At 42.4% G+C, this 18459-nt stretch overlaps 2 protein-coding genes across 5 annotated transcripts in view; one reads left to right on the top strand and one right to left on the bottom strand.

The window, feature by feature from the left end:
* LOC113029840 (uncharacterized) overlaps positions 1-18459 on the top strand; it is a 272650-nt gene that overhangs the window by 7494 nt on the left and 246697 nt on the right. The window contains exon 3 of one of the 4 annotated variants that reach the window (XM_080306300.1): positions 47-1544. The exons of the other annotated variants lie outside the window; for them this stretch is intronic. The gene's annotated coding sequence lies outside the window, so the exon portion shown is untranslated. Of the gene's footprint in view, positions 1-46; positions 1545-18459 lie in introns of those variants that run through there. 4 annotated transcript variants of the gene reach the window in all.
* LOC145431014 (uncharacterized) lies at positions 12869-17738 on the bottom strand. The gene is made up of 3 exons (XM_080306301.1): positions 17467-17738; positions 16702-16807; positions 12869-14868 (listed from the first exon to the last, which is right to left on the bottom strand). The coding sequence occupies exons 2-3, from the start codon at positions 16717-16719 to the stop codon at positions 13855-13857; spliced, it is 1032 nt and encodes a 343-aa protein (XP_080162427.1). The 5' UTR covers positions 16720-16807; positions 17467-17738; the 3' UTR covers positions 12869-13854.

Here is an 18459-nt window from a genome sequence, read left to right as displayed (position 1 = left end):
AAAATGTTGACGGACTGACTTACACTGTCTTTGTGTCTTTGTTTAGAAGCAGAGCAACACAGATGGATCAAGTTCTCAACCCTGTCATCGCTATGGGAAAGACTTTTGTTGTGACCTTTGTGGAAAAACATGAAGTCATTGAAGGACTCTGAAAATACATCAACGTAGACACACTGGAGACGAAATGAACTACTGTAAAGAATGCAGGAGAGGCTTCACCACTTCAAAGCACTTCAAACAATATGAACTCACTCACAGTTGCGTTAAAAAGCATGTCTGCGATCAGTGTAGGTCATCCTTCATCAGTGCACGTCAGCTTGAAAAGCATAAACGAGTCCACACATGAGAGAAACCATACAAGTGCAGACACTGTGACAAAACCTTTTCGCAATCATGTGATCATACTAAGCATGAACGCAGACACATGAAAGAGAACTTCATCTGTGAAAGAGTTTGAGTAATCTCAGTTCATACTCCACTCACAAACGATTCCATGTTACAAATAAACTGTTACGTCTTGATTCCCGCTTTTAAGTTAATCTTGTAAACAGTACATTTGCATAACGACTGAAACCAGCCCAATGAATGAACCAATGGGCTGTGAGGTCAGTTTCTTCATCATTAATATGCAAATTCTTATGACCATTGATCAACAACCACTGGTCAATGGCCATGAGTACCATTCACAGAGTAAAAATTTGCATAATGATTATGAAGGAACTGTTTTACTGTTACCAATGTTCAAAAACATTTACTAAATTATCTCCTCTGTGCAAACATCAGCGTGATGCAGGACTGAAATCACTCCCATCTCTGGATCACAGTGAATCTGAAGAGACAGAAAGATCCTCTTCTGGTTTCAGGGTCAGACTTAAACCCTTGAGATCAGGCTCCACAGAGTTCAGGTGGAGTCTTCTGTAAAGATCTGATTAGACACCTATGAATGAAAATGTGCCTCTCGTTACATTTTAAGCTTTCTAAACTGTTCTACTGTAGTGTTTGTGTTGAGTGGTTAGCTTTGTTCCAGCAGTTTGATTAAGAAATCTGTTTCCTGTTATATTTTTATTGAATGCATTGATCCATGTGTTCTGCAGTTTTTTTTCAGCTTGTTTGTGTAATGAAATCTTGCAACAGTTAAACCAAAATTTTACATGTTAAATAAAGAAATGGTTTACTGACAAAGAGTTTGAGCCGTGATGTCATTTCCTGTATATCAGAGCAACACCTGAAGTGACCAGTGTTTAAAGTCAGAGTCAAATTTTGTGTCAGCTTGACCTTGTGAAAACTGCTTGGCGATGCTTCACTATGTTATCTGCTAACTGTTGGGGCGTAGAAGGACGAAACTCCCAGGGTGACCAGTGCCAGGAGCTTCCTGATGCAGAGAGTTGAGTGTGGGGGATATAAAGGAGAAGCTGAGGCATCCCAAGGTTAAAGCTGGGATAACTGAACTTTAATGTTTGATGTGTGTTTTGGCTCTCCTGCGCGCAGTAATTAATAGCTTGAACACAGCAGAGCTTGATATAAAGACCTTACAATTGAATTGAATTAAATTGGTTATTTAGTAGGTCTAAAGGGTTAAACTGCGTCCTCACTTCTGCTTCATGAATATGAAGGGTTGTAGTGGGAGAAGGTGGTGTGAAATCCTCATAGGTGTGAAGTGAGAAGGGGGCTCCTGTGGGTGAAGTCTTTGATAGCGTTGATGGCTCTGTTGTGGGGGGAGTGGGGAAGGTGGGAGGATGAGTGACCAAAGTGTCTCGTTTGAGGTGTGAAAGCTGCTCGATGTCTCATCAAACCAGCAGTAAAAGTCATTGAGGGTGTTGGCCAACAGCAAGTCGTCAGTGGAGTAGGGCTGTGTGCTTCCTGAAGTGAAAATCTGGCATTTAAAGATGAATGGGGAAAACTCGCTCACAGCTGACTAATGAACATTTGCATGCATGCTTAAGAACTGCATTGAGCACGTTTCACCCAAGGTTTAAAATTCTGCCTGCAAATGTCAGAGATGTACTCGTCTGTGTCCATATTTTCTCCAGCATATGGGGGGTTCCCATCATAATGAGTCTTTTGGTAAGAGGTGATAAAGAACCTAATCAAAATTTCCATCCAAATTCCCTCCATCTTTGTGAGCTAGTGCATTTCAGTTCATCCTGTGTTATGCACACACCTCCCTCCTTCTCCCATCTTATTTGTAAAGAACGTATACAAACAGGAAATGTGTTTTTTGTTGACGTCACCACTATATGCCTTTTTGAGCATTGCTATCAAATCTACATTAGTGTCCGACACCACTCTAATTGTCCTCTTTATATAGTGTCTTATTAACAAATATCGTCATAAATCCTGTCTTTCCAGATTGTATTTTTGTTTCAATGTATCAACACTAATAAAATTTCCATCTTTAATCAAGCTATCAAATATAGGCAATCCTTTAGCAGACCAACTTTTAAGACATGAGTCCAGTTTTTTGGGGGTAATGTCAGAGACATAAGCATACCATTTAAATAATACCAAGTCTTGTTCTAGTTTAAATCCAAATATATATATTGTTAATTAAATGTTAAATAAAAAATATAAAAAGTTGCATTTCCTGAAAAAATGCAGTGTGGTGGAATCTGATGAAAACGGCAGGAAAATCTCCCTTTTAACAGGAAAGCAGAACTCTCAAATAACCAGGAAGTGGCGGCCATCTGGCACAACCGGTTGGGGTGAGAGAAGGAAGACAGGAGAAAAGACAGACAGAGATTAATAACAAGTATGATTCAATGCAGAGAGGTCTATTAACAGTGTTGGGAAGGTTACTTTTAAAATGTATTCCACTACAGATTACAGAACTTTGTTGTCTGGGTCAAGTTTGCTATCCAGAGACAGAGAGAGGCATTGAAAGGCTGCTCCAACGGAACTTATTGTTTCAGAGGAAAACACGAACACAGCGTACAGTCGAGTCTTAATAACGTACTTACAACTGGGCTTTTGGCTGCAGTGATTATTATTGTATTTACATGCTTCCAGCTCCTGTTTCTGCTCTATGACAACTCGTACTTTTCTCCTTTTTCTCCCTCCTCGCTCACAGACACATCACGGGTATGGCAGTCCATTCTCCCTGCAGCACGGACTACACTGCCCATGAGGCTACATTCTTTAGCACTATGCTTGTAACACTCTCTTATTGCCTTCAAATTATTTTTAAAAATATTTCTTCACTTCATTATGAGACGCGAGATTGAGACACGGGCATTAGGGCCTCTTAATGCGTGGAATTACCAAAAATAGAGGGTATAGCCAAACATATTGTGGCGAGCTCAGACGGGGAGGAGACAGATGTGTCGTTTGGTCTTGTTTGTGAGAAGCTTTTGTCACAGTGTCTAAACCTGTATGGTTTCTCTCCTGTGTGGACATGTTTGTGTCTTTTGAGCTGACTTGCAGTGGTGAAGGATGACCCACACTGATCACAGACATGCTTTTTAACCCCACTGTGAATGAGTTCATGCTGTTTTAAGTCCTTTGGTCTGGGGAAGCCTTTCTCACATTCTTTGCAGTAGTTCATTTTGTCTGCAGTGTGTCTATGTTGATGTATTTTTAGGGTCTTTTGATGACTGAAAGTTTTTCCACAAAGGTCACAATGAAAGTCTTTCCCACCACCATTTTAATCCTGAACATCGCCTGAAATAAAGAGCATCTTTGCCAACGTCCAGTTATCTTTTATTGCTTACATCATAACACTTAGCTCAGTTTAATGTGCTACAAAAACTATAATAGTAACAAAAGTATTATAATAATTAGAGAGATACTGACCTAAATTACTAGATCGGATATCGGAGAGAAATAAAAAATGTAATCCGATCCATTAAATATCACAAAAGCACCTCACAAAACTTGCGACACGGCGAAACCGAGCTCAAAACCTTAGCACGTCGGAGCACTACGTGTCAATCATGGAGCTGATCAATGATCAGCTGATCAGCTTTTCTGATGGCTGGTAACTGTGCAGGGGCGGATCTAGCAAAGTGTAGCCAGGGGGGCCGATAGGGCATGAACAGGGAAAAGGCGGTACAAAGACATACTTTTCTTTCTTATTCTCATGTGTAGCTTTTATTAAATACATATCTGGATCTTACAACCAAAGTTTTTATCTGATGTACAATGTATAGAAGTCCATTACTGTATATAGTAACTATTAAGTCTAATATACCCTAGTAAGCTATAGTACTTTTTCCTTTGGAAAGATACCATCTATGTAGTCTACAATTCTGTTGAAGAAAGATGTTGAATCTATGTAATTATTGTAGAAAAAGTACTGATTTCTGTGCATAATTTTTTTTTTTTTACATGTGCATTAAATTAAAGACAATTACGTCAGTTAAGCATTATGAGGTTGAGGGTGGGGAGGATGGTTCCCCTTTTTTTTCCTGGGTATTTGCAACCCTATTAGTTAGGTTGCTTAATATAGCCACTAAAAACTGAATAAAAAAACAGAATACGGAGGATGGTGCAGGTTTAAGTTTAATAGATTGATCAGTATTGCTGAACTATGAAATATTTTGGGTGTAGTGTATTTTTTGCATAAAGGTATAACAGAATAGTTAGTTTTGCTTGTTTTTTTTAAAACTTTGAGTAGCAACTTGTACAAAATGCAGCAAGATATAAAAAAATGTTTATTCATTATAAAATACGCTATATTGGATTTATATCGGTATCAGCAGATTTCCAAATTTATCATCATTTATGATATGGTTATCGGTATCGGACATAAAAAGTGGTATTGTGCCATCTCTAATAATAATACTAAATTAATGATACGACAAGAGTAATATAATTCTCAAATACTATCACTAAAAAAACTGTGATTCAAATCTAAATAATCACTCAGAGCTGCTTTTCCATCCAGTAAAATTACTAACATGCTAACACAATGTAATGAGCAGAGTTCGAATGAGATGAACAGGCTTCTGTCGGGGGGAGCCAAATAATCTCTCTCAGTTCTGCTGAAAATTCATGCAGGCAGACTTTAGACTTCAGTTTGACGGCTCACCATGCAGCAAATCACATACTAAGACAACCTAGCTTCATATGATTAATTGAAAGGAGAAAGGGAGGAGATGCTCTAAACACAGCGAGTGAAGTGGTACAAACCAGGTACACAGATCAATAGAGAGAGAAAAAGAGTTTCGAGAACAATTGAAGAATGAGAGAAAAGGAGCAGCATCTGGCTGCATTTCAGTGGAGACTGTTTGTAAAATGAGAAGCTGGCTAAAATGAAAGCCATTTTTATTTTCAGCCATTTTCCATCATGAAGGTGTCGTGGAATTTTTCATAAAGTCTGCAAGACTTCCCCTTTCACATCCAAGGCCAGAGCTATTGCTACACTCATATGGAAAACGACTCCATTTACATTTGGGTCTGCGGTCCCCCCTGCACTTTGCTTTAGCTATGGAGCCACTAGCCGTTGCAATTAGTAACTGTGAAACCCATCATAACTTTATATGCACATCATGTGGTACTAACATTGTCAGATGCCAGCCGCTCATTGCCTGCCCTGCTTCACCCCATCGACAAACACCCCATCGACAAATTTGGGCATCACTAACCCCTCATATGGAAGCGAATAAGAGATGTGAGATGAACAAAATACAAGAAAAACTCATCCAAATGACTTCATTCTCAGTTAACGGCATGTGAAGAACAAACACATACAGTGGTTCCTTTCCTTCTTACTAGGATGGATGCAGAATTATATTATACAGCTGACACCACCTCAGCATTAAATACTGTTATTTTGTATTTTTTCACAGCCCAGTTAAAGGCTTTGGCTGAATTTACACTTCACACATTTTAATATCAAACTTAGTGTTTGTGTACATCTTGGTCATTATAACCTGACACTGATCAGTGCTGCTCTGATGATCACACTCACATCCATGTAATCGTTTAACTCGGTGATCTGGATTTACTGCACAATGCTGAATGTGTCCTTACAGTACAGGGAATAACTCTCTCTGTGTTCCTGTAGAGAAACTCTGGGTTTGTGTGCTGACGAGCATCACTCACAGTACGATACAAAGACTCACTCATACCTTTCCACACATGTGACAAATTCAAAAAGCTGCTGAAACTTTTAGAACATCATAAACTACACATTGCTGTACTCTTTTAGGATGGAAAAGCTTTCAGATTTATTTAGTCTTAAAAGGTAAACGTTGTTTTGCATTTAGGAGAATGTTTAAATAAGTCATACACACAGGAATTACAAAGTCTGAGGCACACCATTAACCTCAAATTTCACTAAACCTAACACTGAAACAATCTTCTGTATGTTGATGTGTGATTGTTATTGCAGTGTCAACTCCTCACGCTGAGTGTTCAGAGGCGAGTCCTCTCATTGTTCCTCAGTAACACAGTTTTCATCAAACAGAGCAGAAATGAACAGACATGAGCGTCTCTTTTCTCGGCTCTGTGTGCACAGCGAGGGACTTCTCTCTGCTGAATTTGTGACAAAGTGTTAGTGTGTTTAGTTTTTCAGTTGGGTTTTATTTCAATCATAACAACAGTCTCCTTCAAGTACTTTACATGGTAAGGTAGACCCTACTACAGGGATCCCCAATCCCCTGACTCTGGTCCAAATCTGGACCCAAAAGAGGGTTTTGTCTGGGCAGCCAAACATTTTTTCGTTTAGTATGTAGTTGGAGATTTTATTCCTTCCTGTAGTCTTGTTTTCTAATTCAAACGTGCTTTTACCATTAAAGACCCCCCCCCTTTTTTTTTTAAACCCGTGTGTATATTTATAGCATCCTCCTTATGCATTTCATGCATGTGTTATTTTCAGACATATGGGGGTTATGTGACCCCCCTCCTCCTCATCAGTAATGATCTAGTCCGGTATTTACTTGGGCGTGAGCCAATTAACCAATACCTACCTATTATATGTCAGCTGACCTATCTATGAAGTTTTGACTGGTTAATTTGAAGTTTTTTCTGTTTCCTGTCTTTTATTTAAGCAATTTTTACAATGTTTTACTATGACCCTGATGAAGGCCACAAGCCGAAACGCGTTGGTCAATTATTAAAGTTGTTCATCTTCCCTCAAGTGAGCAGGGCCAGTGCTCAGCACAGCACCCATTTCCTTCATGTCTGCCAGTGGACTCCATGCCTGCTGGCTTTGTGATGGCTTCTGCTGGAGGGTCCAAGGGGCCCGTCCAGCCTTCGTCTCGTGTCTCCGCTGGAGGATCCGAGGGACCGCTCCAGCCTTCGTCTCGTGTCTCCGCTGGAGGGTCCGACGGACCGCTCCGGTCTTTGTTTCCTGTTTCCGCTGGAGGGTCCAAGGGACCGCTCCGGCCTTTGTCTCCTGTTTCAGCTGGGGGGCCCGAGGAGCCCGTCCAGCAGCCTTCCTCGTCAGCTGGTGGTTCCGGAGAACCACACCAGCCTCATGCCTCGTCGGCTGGAGGGTCCGAGGGGCCCGTTCAGCCGCCTGTCTCCGCTGGAGGGTCCGAGGGGCCCGTTCAGCCGCCTGTCTCCGCTGGAGGGTCCGAGGAGCCTGTCCAGCCGCCACCTGCGGCCGCCTCGTCGTCGCCTGGTCCAGCTTCATCAGAGTCTTCATCCTCGTCTGGTCCGGCCTCATCAGAGTCTTCATCCTCGTCTGGTCCGGCCTCTGCTTCTGCTACGCCTGGTCCGGCCTCAGCTTCTGCTACGCCTGGTCCGGCCTCTGCTTCTGCTACGCCTGGTCCTGCGGCTGTTAAGCCGCCGCCCAAGCCTCGTTCTGCACCTCGATATCGCCGGCCATTTTCCGGGCCACCTGCTGGACGTCACCGCCGTCGGGGTCGGTCCCCTGAACTGCTCCGTGGTCTCCTTCGTCGCCGCCGCTGCCTTCCACACGGTCGGCCCCCGGACCGCCATCGCCTGAGTGGCCGCCGTTGCCTTCCGCACGGCCGGTCCCCGGACCGCCATCGCCTGAGTGGCCGCCGTTGCCTTCCGCACGGCCGGCCCCCGGACCGCCTTCGCCTGAGTGGCCGCCGTTGCCGTCCGCACGGCCGGCCTCCCGAACTGTATCCACATCGCCGCCGTTGCCGTCCGCACGGTTGGCCCCCTGAACTCTTCTGTTTTGGACTCCTGTGCTGCCGGCCCCCTGGACCTTTCTGTTTTGGACTCCGTTTTTCTTGGGCTGTGGTGTGTTTCGTTTCATTGGTTTTCTTGGGTTGGGTCTCGTGTTTTGTTTTTCCTTTTTGTCTTTTGGCCTTCTGGTGCTCCTGTTTTGTTTTGCCTCGAGCCCTCCGTCCTGGACCCCCGCCGCCCACCCTGGTCGGGTTGTTTTCTGTTTTTTCTGGCTGTTTTTCTTGTTGGGCTGTCTGGAGCCAGCCTTTGAGGGGGGGGGGGGGGGTACTGTCATGGTCCTGGGCCATGTTGGCCCAGTATTCTTGTTTCCTTGTATTTTCGCTCCTTATTTAGGCCATGTTTTCTGAGGTGTCCTGTTGTGGTGTTCCCTAAGTGTTTTCCCTTTGTGACTCTTACCCCCTTTGTGCCCCTCTGTGTATTTATGAGCTCTCGTCTCTCTTTGTGTTTATTCCATGTTTCCCCCAGCCTGTTATGTCTGTGTTCTCCCCGTGCTCTCTCTCCTCCTGTCTGAACCTCTGTGTACTTCCTGTTTTACTTTGACAGTCTCTCGTCAGTATGCGTCATGTTGTGTTCACTCCTGCCCTGTCTCGTTATGTTTATCAGTGTCACCTGTGTTCCCCACCTGTGTGTAATCTCCCTGTGTTCTCTGAGTGTATTTAAGTTGTGTCTTCTGTCATGGTAATTGCTGGTTCGTCTGTGTTGTTTCCCCTCGGTCTCCCTGCGTCTCCCCGTATGTATTTCTCCGGACCTCCCTGCATCCTCATTCTGGTTTGTCTTATTAGTTTACCCAGTTTAGGTTTCCGGTTTCATGTTTTGTCGCCACCGCTGTTTGTACTTACACCCCTGTCAATAAACACTCACCTGCACCAGAGCTGCCGCCTTTTGGGTCCTTTTCTACATCTCCACACGGCTTGCCCGCAAACCGTGAAAGGTTAAATGTAAATTAAGAATGTAAAAAGCATTGGTCAACAGAAAGCTTGTTTAAACAGTAAAGTTTTTAACTGCTTTTCAAAGGATTCCACAGAGTCAACCAAACGTAGTTGTGGAGGTAGACTGTTCCACAGCGTTGGTGCCACAGACTGAAAGGCTCCGCCCCCTTTCATCTTCAGTCGTGTTCGGGGAGCAACCAACAAACTCTGAGCCTGTGAGCGGAGACAACGAGCAGCAGTGTATTTTGTGAGAAGCTTGGATAAATAATCTGGTGCCTGGCCATGTACTGCTCTGTACGTTAAAACAATAATTTTAAAGGGAATTCTAAAATCTATTGGGAGCCAATGTAAAGAACATAAAATACGAGTGATGTGAACTCGCTTGCAAGAGCGAGTTAGTAGTCTGGCTGCTGCATTTTGTACAGAGATGATTTATCCAAGCTGGTAAACAGGGAATTACAATAGTCTAAACGCAATGACACAAATGCATGGCCAATTTTTTCCAGTTCAGCTAAGGAGACCATATGTCGCAGTTTAGAAATATTCCTTAAATGAAAGAAACAGGAACGAGACAGAGACTTTACGTGTGAGTCAAGGCCCAAAGAAGAGTCAAATATTACTCCAAGATTTCAAATATTTGGCTCAGCAGAAAAACAGAAAGGGCCAAGAACCTGAATGATTTTAGAATATAGATCAGGAGATGCTATGATCATGGTCTCTGTCTTGTTCATGTTTAAAACAATGTAATTGTTAGAAAGCCAATCAGAAACCTGGGTTGAGCACTGGACTAGGATGGACAGCGTATCCAGTTGATTAGGCTTAAAGGACATATACAGCTGAATGTCATCAGCATAGAAATGATAAGACAGGTCACTAAAAGACTGAATAATGCAGCTAAAGGAAGCATGTAAAAGAAAATACTAATGGACCCAAGCTCCAAGCATCCCCACAAAGGTCAGTCTTCTGTTGTAGTTATTACGTAATTTATCATAACATAATTGTTGATGTCTCACATTCTTCACCCAGCATTTCAGTGGCTCCCCTCTGGGAGACGCCTCCGCTGCATTTCCTGCAGGACTGAGAGGAGGAGAGCCACCTTCGTCCCCAAAGCCACTCTGCTTTTTAACTCATTTCCCACACCATAAACATAAACTACTCTACACTCTGTTAAGATTCAAAGTTGAGGAAGGAGAGTACACACCACCCATGGTCCAGAGGATCTTTGGTCAAACAATGATTTTAATGAATACACGCGTGGGAAGACACTCTGTACGCAGACAGCCAGTAGTCCTCGACTTAATCAAAGCATGTACAGATATTTTATAGCATCAGGGTTTATTTACTGACGCCCCTTCATGCGTCACCGGTACATTTTATACATGGATCAGATCAACATCATCATGACTTTTCACCCAGAAAACCATCTTCTATTTTCATGGCTTGGTACTTTCCGTTCTTATCTTAAAATGAATTGTTCCTCTTTCTTGCCGAGACACCAAGAAACGGTTCCTCTGAATAAATTTAACTCTATGTGTGTGTGTCACGACCTCACATGCTCTTTGTGTCACCTCTTCACCTACTGTCTGTGTCTCGTCCTCAAATGCTCTTTCTCAATTCACCTGTTGCACTTCTGACCTTTTACCAGACCAGAAGCTCACTGAGACTATGTGTATGTCTTCTACTAAATAAATGTTTTAACCAAGAACCTCTACTAAAACCTTAATATAAAATGATCTGATATATAAGTGTTTTGTAAGCATGTATTGCAATTCCTTCTATGGCTCCAAGTCACTTGCACAATAGATTGTCCGAACATCGCGCCGAACAAAGCTTCCGACCCCCAATTAATTGACCGAGCTCCAACTCTTTAATAAGCACAGATATGCATTGTGTATAAAATAGTCATAACTGCTTAAGGCCTTCTTAAAGCTATCTGTTACATTGTTAAAGCCTCGTCTTAGCCTGCGGCTCAAAATAACTATCTGCTTTCACTTCTGCATACAACTTCCTGTCAGCCTGCAACTCAGTCTTTCTGAAAGAGACACTGTTTAACCCCTGAATGCAATATAAACTCCAGATTTTATTATTAATGCAATGGTAATGATGACAATTATTTAACAATAGCAGTAAAATAATTTCCCTGCTCCACAACTCTTTTATACTGCCGACACTTTATTTTTATTTATTTTTTGCATTGTTGATTTGTTTTTCACCGAAGCAGCTAATAAAGCACCGTCCTCCCACCGTCCAAAGACATGCAGCTTGTGGGGATAGGTTAATTGGATAATCCAAATTGTCACTAGGTGTGAATTTGCGAATGAATGTGAGTGCGAATGGTTGTCTGTTCCTGTGTGTTGGCCCTGCGACAGACTGGTGACCTGTCCAGGGTGTACCCCGCCTCTCGCCCTATGACAGCACCCCCCGCGACCCTGAAAAGGATAAGCGGAAGCGAATGGATGGAATGGATAGATGTATGTGTTAGGTTTGTCAAACATGTTTACCGCACAGCTCAAAATTCTTCTCAATTTTCCTGGATATTTAGTCTTTTTGTGGTAAATTGCTTGTACCTAAATGTTCTCCCAAAATAGTTGATTCTGTACCATTCACAGAGAGTTGGGGAATGGCTGCAATCCCAGCACTGTAAGATGGTGAATCATGTACCCTTAGGCCCCCTCCTCGATTCAGAGATGGTTCTTCTATTTTCATGTACTTCTTCAGAAGTCACTTGGATGAGTGACGAAATGTTACCTCCAGATGAATAGAATCAACATTTTGGGATTTACTTACGTGGATGACTGACCATGCATCAAGACACCTTAATGTTGCATGTGCAACAGATGTGGTAAAAAGTAATGTTATTGTTAAATTGTATTCTGCTTATAGTTAGTACTTGAAGTGGATTGTCTGTTCAGCAGATGATTTAATGGGTAAATGAATAATTGATCAGGAGTTTCCAGACAAAAATATATATTGCTAAATAAATGTTATATAAAAATAAATGAAAATATTTCTGTTGGTTCATTTAAACTGTTCAGACCCCAGATTTATTGGATCATGGAGGTAGTGGACCTCCTGCTACTTTAGTTGGGGACCCCTGCCCTACTATAATACATACAAATAAATCCAACAATCCCTTTGGTGACAACGGGAAGGAAAATCTCCCTTTTAACAGGTGACTGAAAGGTGACTAAGGAAGAAATACTCAATGCATCATGGGAAACCACCCAGCAGCCTACACCTATTGCAGCATAACTAAGGGAAGATTCAGGGTCACCTGTCTAGTCATAACTATATGTTTTAGTAAAAGGGAAAGTTTTAAGTCTAATCTTAAAAGTAGACACAGTGTCTGCCTCACGAATCCCAACTGGAAGACAGAGGGGCCTAAAAAAGCAGAGGGGCTTGGGAAATCTTTGTGTAGCCTAAGCCTGCTTTAAATTTCTCAATAACTTTATCCCTGACCTGTCTGGTGTGTTCTTTGGACTTCATGGTGTTGTTGCTCCCAATATTCTCTTAGACAACCTCTGAGGCCGTCACAGAGCAGCTGTATTTGTACTGACATTAGATTACACACAGGTGCACTCCGTTTAGTCATTCGCACTCATCAGGCAACATCTATGGGCAACTGACTGCACTCAGACCAAAGGGGCTGAATAATTACGCACACCCCACTTTGCAGTTATTTATTTGTAAAAAATGTTTGGAATCATGTATGATTTTCGTTCCACTTCTCACGTGTGCACCACTTTGTGTTGGTCTTTCACCTGGAATTCCAATAAAACTGATTCATGTTTGTGGCTGTAATGTGACAAAATGTGAGAAAAGTTCAAGGGGACCGAATATGTTTGCAAGACACTGTATTAGCAAAAGACAAGAGTGGGTTTACAGGAAACACTGTTAAATGGCCAGAGGGGCCGATGGCGCGATATGGCAGCCTCGCTTCTGTCAGTCTGCCCCAGGGCAGCTGTGGCTACAACCGTAGCTTGCCTCCACCAGTGTATGAATGTGAGAGTGAATGAATAGTGGCATTGTAAAGCGCTTTGGGTGCCTTGAAAAGCGCTATATAAATCCAATCCATTATTATTATTATAAATGTTCAGTTTCTATGCCATATGTTAAAACAAGTTCTAGAGTGTGATTAACGTGATGGGTGGGTTCTTTTACATTCAAGATCAACAAAAGTGGCCAAGAAAAGATTGAGACCCATCAAACCAGGCAACATTTTTCAATCTCTGCAACATTCAGATTTTAGGGGCAGAATTTGTCTTAAACAACATAAAGCATGGATCCATCCTGCCGCTGGTGTAATAGCGTGGAGATATTTGGTTTGCACAATGTGGGTCCCTTAGTACCAACTGACATCATTTACAGACCACAGCCTACCTGAGTCTCAAGATGTGACAATATCCTTTATATCATATAGTCTATGTTACGTTATAATTATAGTTGTGGAGCCACAAGTTTGCCTCTCTTTCGTCCACTTTTGTCTCTACGCAACGTTACTTTTTATCGCGAACGTCGCCTGAAAAAAAAACAAAAAACAAAACATTATCTGTGTCAACATCCAGGACTAAGAAAAGACAAGACATAAAATAACATCCATTTACTGTTTGCTTTATAATACTCAGCTTAATGTGTTGCAAAAACTATAATAGAAACAATACTGCAATAACACTAATGTAATTCTCAACTGCTACCACTAAAATACTGTAATTCAAATCTGAATAATCACTCAGAGCTGCTTTTCCATGCAGCAGAAATGCTAACATGTTGCTAACAGTTGTTTCAGACAGTCAGACTAAAATCACGAGATAAAAATAAAAATACCTCACAGTAACTGCACTTGGAAAGTCTTTCTTATGTGGATCTGTTGGTGTCGTCTCAGGTAACGTGGAGATTTAAAAGTCTTCTCACACAGGTCACATTTATAAGGTCTCTCCTCAGTGTGGGTAAACATGTGGTGTTGTAACTCTGTGCCTGTTAAACATAGTTTACCACACTGATCACAGCTGTACACATCATGTCTGGTGTGAATGCGTAGGTGAATATTTCTGTATCCTACATGGCTGAAAGTTTTTCCACAAATGTCACAGCTGTATGCCTTAATTCCAGAGTGGGTAACTAGATGACTCCGTAAGCTGCTACTGTGAGTAAAAGCTCTGCCACACTGATCACAGCTGTACGCTTTAAGTCCACTGTGGATGAGATGGTGTCTTTTTAGGGCTTTCTTCCAGGAAAAAGACTTTCCACACAAGTCACAGCTGAACGGTCTCTCTCCAGTGTGGATGACCTGATGGATTTGTAGTGAATCCTTCTTAAGAAAATCCTTCCCACACTCTTCACAGCTGTACGCTTTAACTCCACCGTGGAGGAATTGGTGTGTTTTTAAGCTTCCAGACTGGGTAAAAGACTTTCCACACTCATCACAGCTGAATGGTCTCTCTCCAGTGTGGATCAGTTGGTGTGTTTTTAAGTTTCCAGGGTAGGTAAAAGACTTTCCACAGTCTCCACAGCTGAACGGTCTCTCTCCAGTGTGGATCAGTTGGTGTGCTTTTAAGTTTCCAGAGTGGGTAAAAGACTTTCCACAGTCTCCACAGCTGAACGGTCTCTCTCCAGTGTGGATCAGTTGGTGTGTTTTTAAGCTTCCAGACTGGGTAAAAGACTTTCCACAGTCGTCACAGCTGAACGGTCTCTCTCCACTGTGGATGAGTTGGTGTCTTTTTAGGGAACGCGCCCAGGGAAAAGATTTTCCACACTCGTCACAGGTGTATTTCTTCTTCCCATTTGTTCTGTGAGGTTTGTCAGCCTCCTGAGAGCGCTGACTTCTCGCTCCATATTGGTCCTGCAGTGACAGATATACAAACACAGGCAGTGAGTGAAATGTAGGGCTGGGCATCGTCACTGATTTCGATTCGGGGATATTTTGCGTCACACAATCAGATATATTAGAATTCTGATCATTACCTATCAGTACATATCCATATTTTACATTTCTAAAACGAAAGCTGACACTTGTGAGACTTCATCAGAGGTGTAAGCATCACAGCAGATGCCTTTGTGTCAAAGTAACTGAGGATAAAACAGAAAAAAAATGCACCTTCAGAATCTAGCGCCAAAAAAGATGTAAACATAAGAGGCGGACCCGCCGACGCATCAGAATCAGTGAGCTGCCGGCTTTCAGCCCTGACGTCTTTGTTTACGTCTTTGTGCAGAATCCGTGTAACTGCTCTCATTTACTGTTTTAGCTGTTTGGTGTTTCTGGTGTTTCAGGCAAAATTTATTCATATTTAAAAATCGTTTCAGGATTTTAATGGATCAATATCACGTTATCCAACCTAGAATCGATTTTAATCGATAATCAAAACCCTCCCCCAGTGAAATGCAGTCGTGGAACAAACTGTCATTACTTTTCAACACAGTCCTCTTTGGTGACATCTGCTGGTCAAAATATGAAGCGCAGCTTGAATCTACAAATTATAATGAACCGCTTCATTATGTTTAATATCATGTGACAGTTCTGTCTGATATCGGGCTGCTGTTGTGGTGCTTTGCACATGTATTTTTTGTGTGATTAAAAAGGTTTTGAAATTTGATGAATAAATAATTTTGATGAATATCCTTATGGTGGTAGACTTCCGCAGGCACAAGCATTCTCCACGGCAACCACTGAACATCCAAGGTATGGACATTGAGGCTGTGGACAGCTACAGGTACCTTGGTGTTCATCTGAACAACAGACTGGACTGGACTCATAACTCAGACGCCCTCTACAGGAAAGGGCAGAGCAGGCTGTACCTGCTGTGGAGACTCAGGTCGTTTGGAGTGGAGGGCCCACTCCTGAAGACCTTCTATAACTCTGTGGTGGCCTCTGCTATCTTCTATGGTGTGGTCTGCTGGGGCGGCAGCATCTCTGCTGGGGACAGGAAGAGACTGAACAGGGTGATCCGAAGGGCCAGCTCTGTTCTAGGATGCCCTCTGGACCCAGTGGAGGTGGTGAGTGACAGGAGAACGGCGGCTAAGCTGTCATCCCTGTTGGACAACATCTCCCACCCCATGCAGCAGACTGTGACAGCACTGAGCAGCTCCTTCAGTGGGAGACTGCGGCACCCACGGTGTGGGACGGAGAGATTTCGCAGGTCCTTCCTCCCCACTGCTGTCAGACTCCACAATAAAGACTTTAACTGATCAAACACACACATCCACACATGTGCAATAACACTAATGTGCAATAATCTTTTCTGGCATCGTTGTATTTTTACTCAGTTGTATACAGCATTCGTATTCTATTTTTATCTTATTGTATATTTTATTCTATTTTATTCTACTGTATATAGTATTTTATTTTATTCTATTCTGTACAGTTGTGTACTGTATTTATTCTAATTGTATTCTAATTTTTGCTTCATAACTTTTGCACTGTCCACTTCCTGCTGTGACAAAACAAATTTCCCACGTGTGGGACTAATAAAGGTTATCTTATCTTATCTTATCTTATGTAAACATGTGCTATGGTGTGGTCTCCCTTTGCTTGTGACTTCTTGATGTTTGTAAACATAATAGATATAAAATAAAAACATAGCATACAATAAAATACAACACAGTCATATAACAGGTTGGGAGGATGAGAGTTTTAGACGTGACTGATTATTTGGTGAAACTGTGATATTTTCTTCACCTCCTGTGTTGAGCTCATTGTTTCCTCTGTAGTGACTCAGCTGAGTCCAGATGGCTGAAAATGTTCCTCTGCTGCTCCGTCAGACTCTTCTCCTCCTGCTGATCAGCTGGGACACAAAACAGATCTTTGTTAGGCTCCACACTGCACTGAAGAGTCAAAGTGTCTCATATCTGACAACACAAAGTACAAATTTCACTCTGATTGCTCCTCCTGTGGTTTCCACAAACACCTGATCACCACTTCACAAGTCTCTCCAGACCCAAGGATGCCTCTCTCCAAACTCCACCATTCCCCAAAGTTTGATTCTGTTCATCTGGAAGTTTTCAGTAGGAGAAATTTTCATCACTCATCCAGGTGACTTCTTCAGTCTCAGCTGACTCCAACCTTATAAACAGTACATTTACATAATGGCTGAAACTAGCACCACTGAAGGAACAATGGGCTGGGAGGTCAGTTCCTTCATCATTACTATGCAAATTCTCATTCTCATGCTGTGATTGCAGCCATTCCCCAAACTGTTCGTGAAAGGTACTCATGGTCATTGATCAATGAGCTTTTATCAGTGAAAAGACTTTTCTGCTCCAACTTCTCCCAGCATGCTGAGCTAATGGTTAGTTGGTGTTTTTCTCCAAACACTCTCTCACTCTTCTCTCAATGTGTTCACAATAAACTGTGAACAGACACCGAGGAGAGAAGCAGAAGACCTCATTCAGGAGCTAAACTCAACATGAACTGAACTCACAGTAAAGTTAGCTCGGTGCTTACCTTTAGATGAGCCCACAGACCGAGAGAAACTCCGTGATGAAGCTGGAACTCTTTCCAAACACAGGAAACAGATCAGGGAGCAGAGACCCACGTGGTTCACGCTGATCTCAGCTCCGATCCAGGAGACAAGGGTGGGCAGATCGATGCAGATATCGATCCAGACATTGGTAGTGGTTTATGATCGATGCTTTGGTTTGTTTCTCTCCTGTAGATTCACTTCTTTACTTGCTGTGGATGAAAAAGCAGCTCTGTCTGTGCGAACACCTCTTCTTATGCGGCAGACGCACTTTGCTCCGCCCCTTTCTTCCTGCCCTGCTGGGATTCGTTACTGTGAGGTCACGTGACTCAGCTGCACACAGAAAATGCATTTTTGCTGCAGAGAGAGTAGTGCTGGGATTTCTGGCTCTTTTTAGAGAACCAGCTCTTTCGGCTCGACTCACTAAAAAGAACCGACTCTTTCGGCTCCGAACCTGAACTTCAGGTTGTTTTGTTGCTTTAATTAATTTATTATTAACAATAATATAAAATTATGCAGAAAAGTAATTACTAATGTAAAAACAAGTGGTTTTATTTATATATGTTTATATATAAATATATACGGTGGCCCCTAGAGACAAAACACGTACAAACTCCAAAACACATTTCTAGCATGGACTGAACTTCCAAAACAGAGCTGCCTAGATCACTTAAACTACACGATTGAAAGCATGTGTGTATTGTTTGTGTATTTATACACAAGCACTCATATATATTCAATTTAAAAAACAGTTCATTTACCTGTTACTACCACAGACCAAATCCGGTCGTTGGTACTTCCTGGCTTGTGTAGCCACTAAGTAACAAAAGCTCAACACTGCGCCCAGCATCCTGGAGCACTTCTGTTGTCTTTTGTACGTGTTTTGGAGCTTTTACGTGTTGTGGAGTTCGGACGTGTTTTGAAGTTTGTATGTGCTTTGTCTGTAGGCGCCACCGTAAATATACTTTTATTTATTC

Source organism: Astatotilapia calliptera, chromosome 9, assembly GCF_964374335.1.
Source record: "Astatotilapia calliptera chromosome 9, fAstCal68.1, whole genome shotgun sequence".
Taxonomy (NCBI): Eukaryota; Metazoa; Chordata; class Actinopteri; order Cichliformes; family Cichlidae; genus Astatotilapia; species Astatotilapia calliptera.
Note: the sequence above shows the minus strand (reverse complement) of the source record. Positions and strands in the feature narration are given on the sequence as shown.